We start from the raw sequence: 12,549 nt of genomic DNA on the forward strand, positions 1-12,549 counted from the left end.
ATCTAAAAAATAATTTCCCCCCGTGTCCCTTTAGGGGCTCCGTATTAGAACAAACACATTCTGAAAATATTACAATAAAAATATAGAAAAAAATACTGGCAGCGGTAAAGTTTAGATCCATGAAGGAAAGAAGAAAGTGAATTAATGTTTATAACTGAATAAATTTACATATGCATTATTTTTATTTTTATTTATTTTAATTTTAATTAAGTAACATTTATGACAACCTTTTTCCAAAACACAATATAGAATGTGAGATATAACAGGACAATGCAGACATTTATCATTTGTTTTCAAAACGGTTACAAAAAAGTGGGACCCCAAAAATGTACTGTGTGACACCATTTTTATGACTTGATGGGGTCCCTCTGACCCCATTTTGAAAATTCCTAGCGCCAACACTGATGGAGTATTGGTGTTTGCAAAACAGCAGCAGGCAGCTCTGGCCTGCGGGCCGGTTCTAATACTAATCAAATATCATCCCGGGGACCATAGATCATTCATTTGCGGGCCGAATCTGGCCCGCGGGCCTTGACTTTGACACCCCTGCTCTAAACTAAACACAATTGATGTTAATCCACCTTTTTTTTCCCTGTTTTCCAAATAAGAATCGATAAGAGAACCGTTGAGGAACGAAATTGTTGAGCAGAATTGAAAATGGAATCGGACTTGTGTTTACATAAGTTTCGATCGGGAAAGGCGTTGATGTGTTTTTTATTCATGTTAGCATTTAGGCAAGGCGGCAATCAGTCCGTGAGTTTTTGATATTCTTTCATTTAAAATAACCGCCGTTGTCATTATTACCGTTTATCATTACATCTCTAGTTGTGTGCCAGTCTGCCTTGGATTTTTCCTTTTTGCCGCATTGTAACTTGGCTGCATTCCTTTTAAAAGCCATGTAAATTGTGACATACTTGTTCCAAATCATTGCAAATATTACCTTCTCCATCTGCATTTCAGTGAATAAATGCCACCAGTCACTTCCAATTTTCAGAAATACAATACTTTATTTACTATAAATTAGGGTTGTACGGTATACTGGTATTAGTATAGTACCGCAATACTAATGAATCATTTTCGGTACTATACCGTCTCTGAAACGTACCGGTGTCATTTTTTGGCATCACAACATCTTCTTTGATTTATTTTAAATGTATATTATGTTTATATACTCAGGAAATATGTCCCTGGACACATGAGGACTTTGAATATGACAAATGTATGATCTTGTAACCACTTGGTATCGGATTGATACCCACATTTGTGGTATCATCCGAAACTAATGTAAAGTATCAAACAACAGAAGAATAAGTGATTATTACATTTTAACATAAGTGTAGATAGAACATGTTAAAAGAGAAAGTAAGCAGGTATTAACAGTAAATCAACAAGTAGATTAATAATTCATTTTCTACCACTTGTCCTTAATAATGTTGACAAAATAATAGAATGATAAATGATACAATACGTTACTGCATACGTCAGCAGACTAAATTAGGAGCTTTTGTTTGTTTACTTACTAATAAAAGACAAGTTGTCTAGTATGTTCACTATTTTATTTAAGGACTCAACTGCAATAAGAAACATATGTTTAATGTACCCTAAGATTTTTTGTTAAAATAAAGCCAATAATGCAATTTTTTTGTGGTCCCCTTTATTTAGAAAAGTACTGAAAAGTATCGAAATAATTTTAGTACCGGTACCGGTACTAAAATATTGGTATCGTTACAACACTACTATAAATGAATTACTACTGTAGAGAATATTCATTAAATATAGAAATGAGTAAGAGGACCAAGCTTTTTCGCCAAAGTGCCTTCTTGTGCCTAACCCAGTCTCTCCATACCATGCTATATTGCAAGAGTGTTCCTTTGAACTTTTTAAACAAGTCTAAGCAGGCAAACTTGATCCAGGAGGAGGAAAAGTGACGATCAGGAAACAGTGAAGTCTGTGGTAAAGTTCCGGGGGGTCAAACTTGAAGATGTTGAACCTTTCCTGCCTTGCTCTTATTCCCAGTCTGATGTGGGCGGGGCAAAAAGGGATGTTGACCCAATTTTTTCCTCTCTCTCTTTTTCTCTCCTTCTCATGCCTGAAACATGAAACCTGGACCATTTGAGTCCAGCTTGTCCCACGGGCTCCAAGTGCCAACAACGCTCCGCTTCATCTTAATCTAATTTTGTATTATTTTATACCGCTGCTCAAACATGTTTTTTCATTTTTAATTGATTTTACAAAGACTCTAACTGCAGTTTTTCTTTTGTCTTTCCTGCATCCCTCTCATTTTAAAGCCGACTCCGGGATGTGAGCACACTTGTGTCGGTGTGTTTTTCATCCAAGCTACTAAGGGACTACTTTTTTTAAGAAGAAGAAATGCTGCCACGATTGTTGTGGAACATGTCTCTTGTTCTGGTGTTGTTTGGATTATTTTTGCTCACTTCTTCATCTGCCAGAGGCGAACCAGAGCTCAGGGATGAAGAGGAGGAGGAGGAAAGTTCTTGCCAAGGCGCTTTTGACCTCTATTTTGTGCTTGATAAGTAAGTCATGAATTATCCGACTGGTATACTAAGTGGGGAAAACATCATTACTCCTTCATGGGTGTCATAAAAGTGATTTTAAAGATCAACATGATTGTTTATAAGCCTACAGTATGTGTTAAAGTGAGCATCTCTGCATCCGAGCGCGTGGGGTGACGCAGCAGAGGAGGCGGACTTGTGGTCTGCTGAATCAGCAGAAAGAGAGGGGACTGTTTGGATGATACAATCATGTTTTTCTCTCGACCCCAAGTTAAAATCCACCCACTCCCCCTTCAAAAACAAAGAAATTATACATGGGAGAAGGGTCTCTCATTTTATAGCCACATGTATACCTCCTTCTTTTTCTTTTTTTTTGAGATTGCCCTGCCATCGCTCTGTCATTACCAATCTTGGTACTCCCACACTGGAAAAATGCTGCGGTTTAGGGACATCTCAGCACTGCATAGATCACTCTGCCAGGGAAGAACGTTTCCACTGCTCAAAAGAGGTCCTGTGTAGTACATGATTCAATGAAAACTTCAACATTATTCTATACCAGTGGTTCTTAACCTGGGTTTGATCGAACCTTAGGGGTTCGGTGAGTCGGCCTCAGGGGTTCGGCAGAGCCTCCGCCGCAGCGGTCAAGACACACCAGACTTATGAATTGATGAACGTGGACCCCGACTTAATCAAACAAGTTGAAAAACTTATTCGGGTGTTACCATTTAGTGGTCAATTGTACGGAATGTGTACTGTACTGTGCAATCTACTAATACAAGTTTCATTCAATCGATCGTGTAAATAAAAACATCTCCCTATCGACGTATCTGTACTGTAAAGTTAATATTTGAATAACAATAAAAAAGAAGTTTAAGTATAAGTATTATGGATACCCCCAAACAATGTTCCCTCTAATTTTTCTTCTGATTTGCAAGTGTATAATTTGTTGTGAGTTCATGCACTGTGTTGGTTTTGTTCTTTGAACAAGGTGATGTTCATGCATGGTACATTTTGTGCACTAGTAAAAAAAAACATAACTTTGTCTTGACTTTGAAAAAAAAAAAAAAACAAAGTTATTTTTCACTAAAGAAGGGTTCGGTGAACGTGCTTATGAAACTGGTGGGGTTCGGTACCTCCGACAAGGTTAAGAACCAATCTTCTATACTGTATCTTTTTGTCAATACTTTTATACAATTCAACAATTTATCCATTTGTCCACCTCCTTCCATTCTAACCTATCTATCTCTAGGGGTGTCCAAACTTTTCGACTGGGGGGCCACATTAGGCTTAAAAAATTAGGCCGGGGGCCGAAAGCGGACTGCATGCATAGTAACTATATAAATATATATATATATATATATATATATATATATATATATATATATATATATATATATATATATATATATATATATATATATATATATATATATATATATATATATATATATATATATATATATATATCCATCCATCCATCCATTTTCTACCGCTTGTCACTTTTGGGGTCGCGGGGGGTGCTGGAGCCTATCTCAGCTGCATTCAGGCGGAAGGCGGGGTACACCCTGGACAAGTCGCCACCTCATATATATATATATATTTATGTATGCATATGTACATATAAAGCCTATACCTATATGAGTATATCAAGCAGCCAGGGTTAAGCGCCAAACATGGATAAGAGGAGAGAGAGTTTTAAATTGTTTCCATCATCCCTTGTAATGGATTTAAATGGGTCTCATTTTGATTTTTGTTGTTGTTGATTAGACATTTTTTACAATATCCAAAAAGTTCAATGAGCAGGTTGTGTTTGTTGACTCTTTGTACTGGTTGATTTTTTTTTTCTGCAACGTGAACTTGGAAAGGTTGTTTGAATTGGGTCATATAAGTGAATGCTGTACTTTGTTGACTTGTTGTTATAATTAATGGCAGATTTATTGTTATTGGCCAACAAATTGTTTCTAAATGGCAGCAATTAGACTACTGGATATTTATATATGATATGGATACACTGCTCCTGATCAAATTGTTTATCGTGCTGTTTCGTGGGCCAAATTGAGGCTGCCGGTGGACCACATTTGGCCCGCAGTCCGTAGTTTGGACACCACGATCTCTCTGTCCACCAATTTGTCAGTCCAACAATCTTTTGTGCATCTACAGTATGCATCTGCCCAACTATCTGTCTGATAGAAGCTACTTAACCTGCAAGACGTAATACGTGAAGCTAGGCAAACACAAGTCTACAGCTCTAAATATATTTTGGGGTGTACCACAGGGATCAATACTGTGACCAAAATTGTTAAATGTTTATATAAACGACATCTGTAAAGTTACAAAAAACCTAAAGTTAGTATAATTTGAATTTGTTAAGAAGAGAACACACAGAAGCTAATACAAATAATAACAGAAGAAATGAACAAAATAAAGAGATGGTTTGATAAAAACAGACTATCCTTAAATTTAAGTAAAACTAAAATAATGCTTTTCGGTAACAGCATTAAAGAAAGTCAAAGAGAAATAGAAATAGATGGAGTATATGTTCAAAGGGTTAAATAAATACATTTTTGGATGTATTACTGTAATAGATAATAAAATGAACTCGAAATCTCATTCAAAAAAAATATACAACATAGGGTGGCAAGACATACATCAATAATAAATAAAGAAAAATGGACCAAAAATCACTCCATATTCTCTCCTGCTCACTGGTATTACCATAACTAAGTTATTGTGTAGAAATATGTAGGAATAACTACAAAGTACACTTCATTTGCTAACCGTGTTACAAAAGAGGTCAGTTAGGACAAAACACAATGATGGTCATAGAGAACATTCCAACCCTTTATTTTTGTAATCAACAATATTGAAATTCAAGGATTTGGGGCAACAGCTTAAGTTATTCACAAAGCAAACTATAACCATTTTTTCTCAACAAAAGAGGAGAAATATAAAATTCAACTTAAAACAATTGTAGAAACGTACAACACTTAAAACCCACATTATGGAATGGATTAAGCAAATAAATAAAACAAAGTACTAATTTGCCACTTTAAGAAACTGTTCAAACCCAGAGTGTTTACAAAGTACAAGGAATAATAATCCTGATAAACATCTGAAACCTTATTGAAAATGGAGATAATCTTATTTACCTCAATATATTAATCACAATTTATAACTTATTCACGCTCAGTGTAGTGTGGCAGTAAGTTAGTAATAAGTATATAATATATAATAATATAATATATTATAGTTAATAAGTTATCTTCTTACCACTCCCTTTTCAGGCAAAACTGGATCATCATGGTTACATATTGTACATTCCCTTTTCCATTATATTAATTAATATTATTATATGTTGTATACCTTGTACTTTTTCTGTGTCGTTGCCTGCATGAAATAAATGAATACATGAAAAAAAAAAAAAAATTATACACATATTTATTTATTAGATTTGTATGTGTTACACATTTCAGGAAGTAAACAAATGTGTTGGAAATTGTTATGGAATGGAAAAGGGGTAGATAACGGGTAATATGAGGTGTGCTTTTTCCTACTCCTTTTTGGACATGTTGTAATGAGAAACTGGTAATAAGTGATGAACTATATTGTAACTGTAGATGCATGTTTGAAATAAATCCAAACCGTAACCATCTGCCCACTCATCCAACCGTTCAATAGTATCTCCATAAAACTACCCATCCTTCATTCTAGCCATTTGTCCATCCATGTGTCCATTCATACAAAGATCAGTCCATTCTTCCAATCGTCTGTCCATTTATCGCTCATCTGTTCATCCATCCTTCCTTTGTTGTATCTTTGTGTTAATCCATCTCTGTGTCCATCCAACTATCAGTCAATCCATTTGACTACCAATCTATTTATTTATCCATCTATCTGCTCATCTACTCTGCCGTCTTTGTATCCCAATCTCAATCCATCCAAGAGGTAAAACACTACTGGAAATACAAAAACTTGTAGAACAAATGACTGGATAGATGACATTTAAAAAGGGATCTATTGTCTCAGGGCGTCGGGTCGATGGCTTCATCAGGAATCTTCAAATCACATGGATTTATGTTTGACGAGCTCCACACAAGACTAGAATTAAATCCAAAACATGTGACTGCTGTCCAGATGTGGAGGCCATTGTTGACTGCCTTTGTTCCCTAAACACAGACACATGCTGACAATAATGTGATTATACTGTAAGTCGCCGCTATTGTTGGCTGTGGTGCCAACTTCAATGGCCGCTCTAAAGAAGACTTTGACAAGACTTGTCAACTTCAAACAGGAGGAAGCTCATTAGTAATCTTCCTACAGCTATGCTCAGCCCCTTTCCTTCGGTCTGCGCTGCTTTTTTTTAGCCTACACAGCATTAACCAGGTTGTATTCATATGGAACAGAAAATGCTGAGCACATTTACGGTTTTCTGAGCTACCAAAACGTATTGTGGAATTCAGTCGGGCAAACTGACACAGCTGGTTTCAAATAAATCCATAAATTTAAAACAAGATGTACAGTTCTGGTCGAAAGTTTACATAGCGTACACATCAGGAGAAATAATGTGTAATCAATTGTAGGCATTTAGTGATTCATACAATCCATTATTTTTCTTTTATGAATTGATTAGACATAGTACATCTCAATTTTTAAAAGCAAGAATTGGTTGCAGACGAGTTTGAATTCATTCTTAATGTATACAAGGTCAAAATTAAACAGGGTGTAATACAATAGTATCTTAACGAACAAGCTAATTGGTTTAATTGAAATTAATTTGATCAGGTTTTACTGGTGTTATGACTCATTCTGCTTCAGTATGGTGCAGACTAGCAATGATACACTCAAAATGCACGACACGCTCAGGCATCCATCCATCCATCCATTTTCTACAGCTTGTCCCTTTTGGGGTCGCGGGGGTGCTGTAGCCAATCTCAGCTGCATTCGGGCGGAAGGCGGGGCACACCCTGGACAAGTCACCACCTCGTCATGTTTTTGTTTATTTCTATCTTTAATTCAACAAATATCATCCGCTTCTTCTTCTCAGCACTGTCCTTCCCACTCACTTTCTTCTTTCCCATGGTTGGAAAAACAAAGTTATGTTGATCTCTAGCTTTAATCTAGTGCTAGCAAATAAGACCAGATGTTTTGACATGGTTCACTGTGACATTTGCTACACCAACTAATGGCGAGGATGCTTGTAACTCAAATGTTTGCTTGCAACTTAAAGCATAACAATTAGCCGAGAGACAGCTCTTATCTTAAAACACTCTTAAATTGAGGACATAGGACCCAAGTAATGTTTGGTTTTACCTTAACCCCACTGTTTTTGTAGTCACCAGCAAGCTTTTGGCCTAATTCTGTCCAGATATTTTCCCAGTCTTCTTGGCAGGATTGGTAGAGCTGATTTTAATTTGTTGGTTTTCCGCAAGTTCATTGAGGTTGTTCATTCAGCCTACTAAAGTCACTGTATCGATGCACTGTTGTTTTGGAATACCCAATTGTGTCCGAGTTTCAACTGTTTAGCTCACCTCACCTTGACTCCAAACATATGTCTCTGTCATTGTGGTCAAATAGCTCAATCTATTCCTCGTCTGATCATACAACTTTTGTATAGAAGCCATCTGTCTTATCCATGTGATCACTGGACACATTCTCACAGCTGGGGCGTCTTTCTTGGTCTTACCCTCTCAGTCCATTGCGATAAAAAACTGGCATCATGGTGGACAGTACAAGTACAGTAGTGTTCTAGCAGTTTCCAGTTCATGGCAGGCTTAACTTTGGTGGATCCGGAGTGATTCCTAAATATCCTAAACAATTTCCTTTCATCTGATGGCAACAATGTTGAACTTCTTCTTCCAGACTATAGCAATGTGCTGACACACCCAAATAACTTGTACTTAGGTACACTTCTAAAAACCGACTATTTAGGAACTTTCAGAAATACCTCTAAAAGACTTCTAAATCTACTGTGTACTTTGTGGCGTCCCGGAAGAGTTACTGCTGCAAAGGATTCTGGGTATTTGTTCTGTTGTGTTTATGTTGTGTTACGGTGCAGATGTTCTCCCGAAATGTGTTTGTCATTCTTGTTTGGTGTGGATTCTCAGTGTGGCGTACATTTGTAACAGTGTTAAAGTTGTTTATACGGCCACCCTCAGTGTAACCTGTATCGCTGTAGATCAACTATGCGTTGCATTCACATGTGTGTGCGTACAGAAGCCGCACAAATTTTGTTACTGGGCCGGCACGTTGTTAGAATGGATGAAAAGCGGACGTGACGACAGCTTGTGTAGAGGACATTAAAGGCAGTGTCTTTAAGGCACGCCCCCAAGACTGTGGTACGAGTGGACTACGAGATATAATGACTGATGAACTCCTTCGTTGGATAATGAAGGTTGCCTCAGCTCAAAGCCTGAGCCCCAACATTAATGAACTAGCATCCACGGAAAGATGCCAGGTATCTGGCTTGGGCATCAGATTAGATCAGTGTGTTGCAAACTGAGCAGTTTAAAGTCCTGAATGGTTGGTTTATTCATTGTTATTATATTTTCAAATGTATTAGCCTGTGGAAAAAGTTAATGTTGATATTTACCTCAGAAGGCTGCAAATAGAAAAGAGGCATTCAATTTTTATTTAAATTATATTTGATTTGCCATTGATATTTTGTAATTATTATTATTATTATTTTAAACTCGATTTTGCATGTCACTATAAAGTTATATAAGCCTTGCTTGTTCAATATTCAAGGCAAAACTTGTTTGGGTCCCTACTAAAAGGTTAATTTGTTCAACTTTGGCCCGCGGCTTTGTTCAGTTTTATTTTATTTTCCTTTGGTTGAAAACACGGCAGTTTCAGGCACCGGGAACTTTCACAGCAACTACTTCCCACTCCACTGCTACACACACACACTACTTCTCTAATGCCACCAACTTCCTCTCTAATTTTCCCGCTCTATTGGTCAGGTCAGAGTTCACCCAGGACCCCAAAACAGCTGTCCTAGGCTGTGTCTGTAACAATACCTACCATTGAGTAATTTAAATTGATAAAACCAACATTGCAAAATAGTAAAAGTAAGTACAGGACTTATATTTGTGCTGATATCGTCCATCCATCCATTTTATACCGCTTGTCCCTTTCAGGGTCGCGGGGTATTGGGTAAATATCGGTATCGCCCAATACTCAAGGCTCCAATTTAGCTATCATATCCAAAGTAAAAAAGTTGTATCGTTTTGACTATCACTTTGCTCCAATTGGTGTTAATTTAATGCTGCTAAAAAGACACTAATAGCCACACTCACTTAAGATCACTAATTACAAAACCCAAAACCAGTGAAGTTGGCACATTGTGTAAATCGTAAATAAAAACAGAATACAATGATTTGCAAATCATTTTCAACTTATGTTCAATTGAATACACTGCAAAGACAAGATATTTATGTTCAAACTGAGAAACTTTTTTTTATTTTTTTTTAATAATCATCAACTTAGAATTTCATGGTAGCAACACATTGCAAAAAAGTTGGCACAGGGGCATTTTTACCACTCTGTTACATGGCCTTTCCTTTTAACAACACTCAGTAAACATTTGGGAAAAATTTTTAAGCTTTATAGGTGGAATTATTTCCCATTCTTGCTTGATGTACAGCTTAAGTTGTTCAACAGTCCGGGGTCTCCGTTGTGGTATTTTACGCTTCATATAGCGCCACACATTTTCAATGGGAGACAGGTGTGGACTACAGGCAGGCCAGTCTAGTACCCGCACTCTTTTACTACAAAGCCACACTGTTGTAACACGTGCAGAATGTGGCTTGGCATTGTCTTGCTGAAATAAGCAGGGGCGTCCTTGAAAAAATGTTGCTTGGATGGCAACATATGTTGCTCCAAAACCTGTATGTACCTTTCAGCATTAATGGCGCCTTCACAGATGTGTAAGTTACCCATGTCTTGGGCACTAATACACCCCCATACCATCACAGATGCTGGCTTTTAAACTTTGCGCCTATAACAGTCCAGATGGTTCTTTTCCTCTTGGGTCCAGAGAACACGACATCCACAATTTCCCAAAAAAATGTGGACTAGTCAGACCACAAAACACTTTTCCACTTTGCATCAGTCCGTCTTAGATGAGCTCGGGCCCAGCCAAGACGGCGGCGTTTCTGGGTGTTGTTGATAAATGGCTTTCGCTTTGCATAGTAAAGTTTTAACTTGCACTTACAGATGTAGCGACAAACTGTAGTTACTGACAGTGGTTTTCTGAAGTGTTCCTGAGGCCATGTGGTGATACTGATGTCGGTTTTTGATGCTGTACAGCCTGGGGGATCGAAGGTCATGGGCATTCAATGTTGGTTTTCGGCCTTGCTGCTTACGTGCAGCGATTTCTCCAGATTCTCTGAACTTTTTGATGATATTACGAATTGTAGATGGTAAAATCCCTAAATTCCTTGCAATAGCTCGTTGAGAAATGTTGTTAAACTGTTCGACAGTTTGCTCACGCATTTTTTCACAAAGTGGTGACCCTCGCCCCATCCTTGTTTGGAATGGCTAAGCATTTCATGGTAGCTTTTATACCCAATCATGGCACCAACCTGTTCCCAATTAGCCTGTTCACCTGTGGGATGTTCCAAATAAGTGTTTGATGAGCATTCCTCAACTTTCTCAGTCTTTTTTGCCACTTGTGCCAGCTTTCTTGAAACATGTTGCAGGCATCGAATTCTAAATGAGCTAACATTTGCAAAAAATAACACATTTTACCAGTTTGAACATTAAGTATCTTGTCTTTGCATAGTATTCAATTGAATATAGGTTAAAAATATTTGCAAATCATTGTATTCTGTTTTTATTTACGATTTACACAACATGCCAACTTCACTGGTTTTGGGTTTTGTAGATGTTGATAAGGATTGGCATTGTAAATCCAAAATCCATAATAAAAATTAAAAAGAAATCCACCCAAAACAAATGATTTAAGATGTACATTGGATGTTCTTTGCGTCCTGGAAGAAGAACTTGCATTTAAGTCCATTAGGGGGAACCATGAACAACATTATTCAGCATGGTAAATAATTGTTAAGGTATATTTTGTCTCTGATGTGCAAAGCTCTTTTATGGCTCAGTCTGAGGTGTCAGAATGTGGCAGCATGTACTCCTCCTACCACCAATTGTCTCATGTTTGTTTATATTGTAAAGCTTAACACAACTAGAGAAGCTTTGATACCTTCAACAAGCTTAAAGTGGGCAAAAGTTAATAAATTATTTAGCAGGTTTATGCAAAAAATACACCATTTGGGACAAGAAAGAACCTATTACATTTTAAAGCATACCTGGATACAGTAAATGTATGAATTCAAGGCGAAAGCTGTCACATTCCACTGGCATTGAGGCCAAAAGAGCCAGTAATCTACCATTTAATTTGCTGTAAGGAAAACTAATGACTTCATACATCTTCAACTTGGTCATAGTGTGATGGGTGGAGTATGAAGTACATAGGATTCATGATTTATATAGCATGGAGTAATGTAACCATAAAATGTTTCCATGTGCATTGAAACCAATTGTTGAAAGATGTTCTAGCCTCTAACCACTGCAGCTGTTCTTGTTAAGACCCACTGTTGCATACTAGCTGCTACAGTGTGAACACAATCAACTTGATTGGACAACAAAGTATGTCTATGACGCAAACCTTCTATTTTATTTAATGTAGTTTTGCAGTGCTTAATGATAAAAAAAAAACTGTTGGCTTGAGTGTTCCGTCTAATGGGAAGTTGGTATAAAGTACGCATCTGACGATTTTTTCTTCTGTCATTTAAATATGTCAATTATAAAACAACAATTTCATAAATGTTAAAGTTAAAGACATATTTCCGTGAAAGCTCAACAATAAGGTTTGAATCAAATTACCAATGTCTAAAAATGATGAATAGTTTATTCCAGTGTTTTTCAACCACTGTGAGATACAGTCTGGTGTGCCGTGGGAGATTATCTAATTTCACCTATTTGGGTTGAAAATATTTTTTGCAAACCAGTAATTATAGTCTGCAAA

General features: G+C 37.0%; 1 protein-coding gene across 1 annotated transcript in view; it reads left to right on the forward strand.

Annotated features, from left to right (window-relative positions):
- Positions 1–2,370: 2,370 nt before the first annotated feature.
- Positions 2,371–12,549, forward strand: part of antxr1c (ANTXR cell adhesion molecule 1c) — a 71,233-nt gene continuing 61,054 nt past the window's right edge. Inside the window, exon 1 of the mRNA XM_062054949.1 lies at positions 2,371–2,534. Coding sequence (XP_061910933.1) covers positions 2,371–2,534 — 164 coding nt within the window. The remainder of the gene's footprint in view (positions 2,535–12,549) is intronic.

This window comes from Entelurus aequoreus, linkage group LG08 (assembly GCF_033978785.1).
Source record: "Entelurus aequoreus isolate RoL-2023_Sb linkage group LG08, RoL_Eaeq_v1.1, whole genome shotgun sequence".
NCBI lineage: Eukaryota > Metazoa > Chordata > Actinopteri > Syngnathiformes > Syngnathidae > Entelurus > Entelurus aequoreus.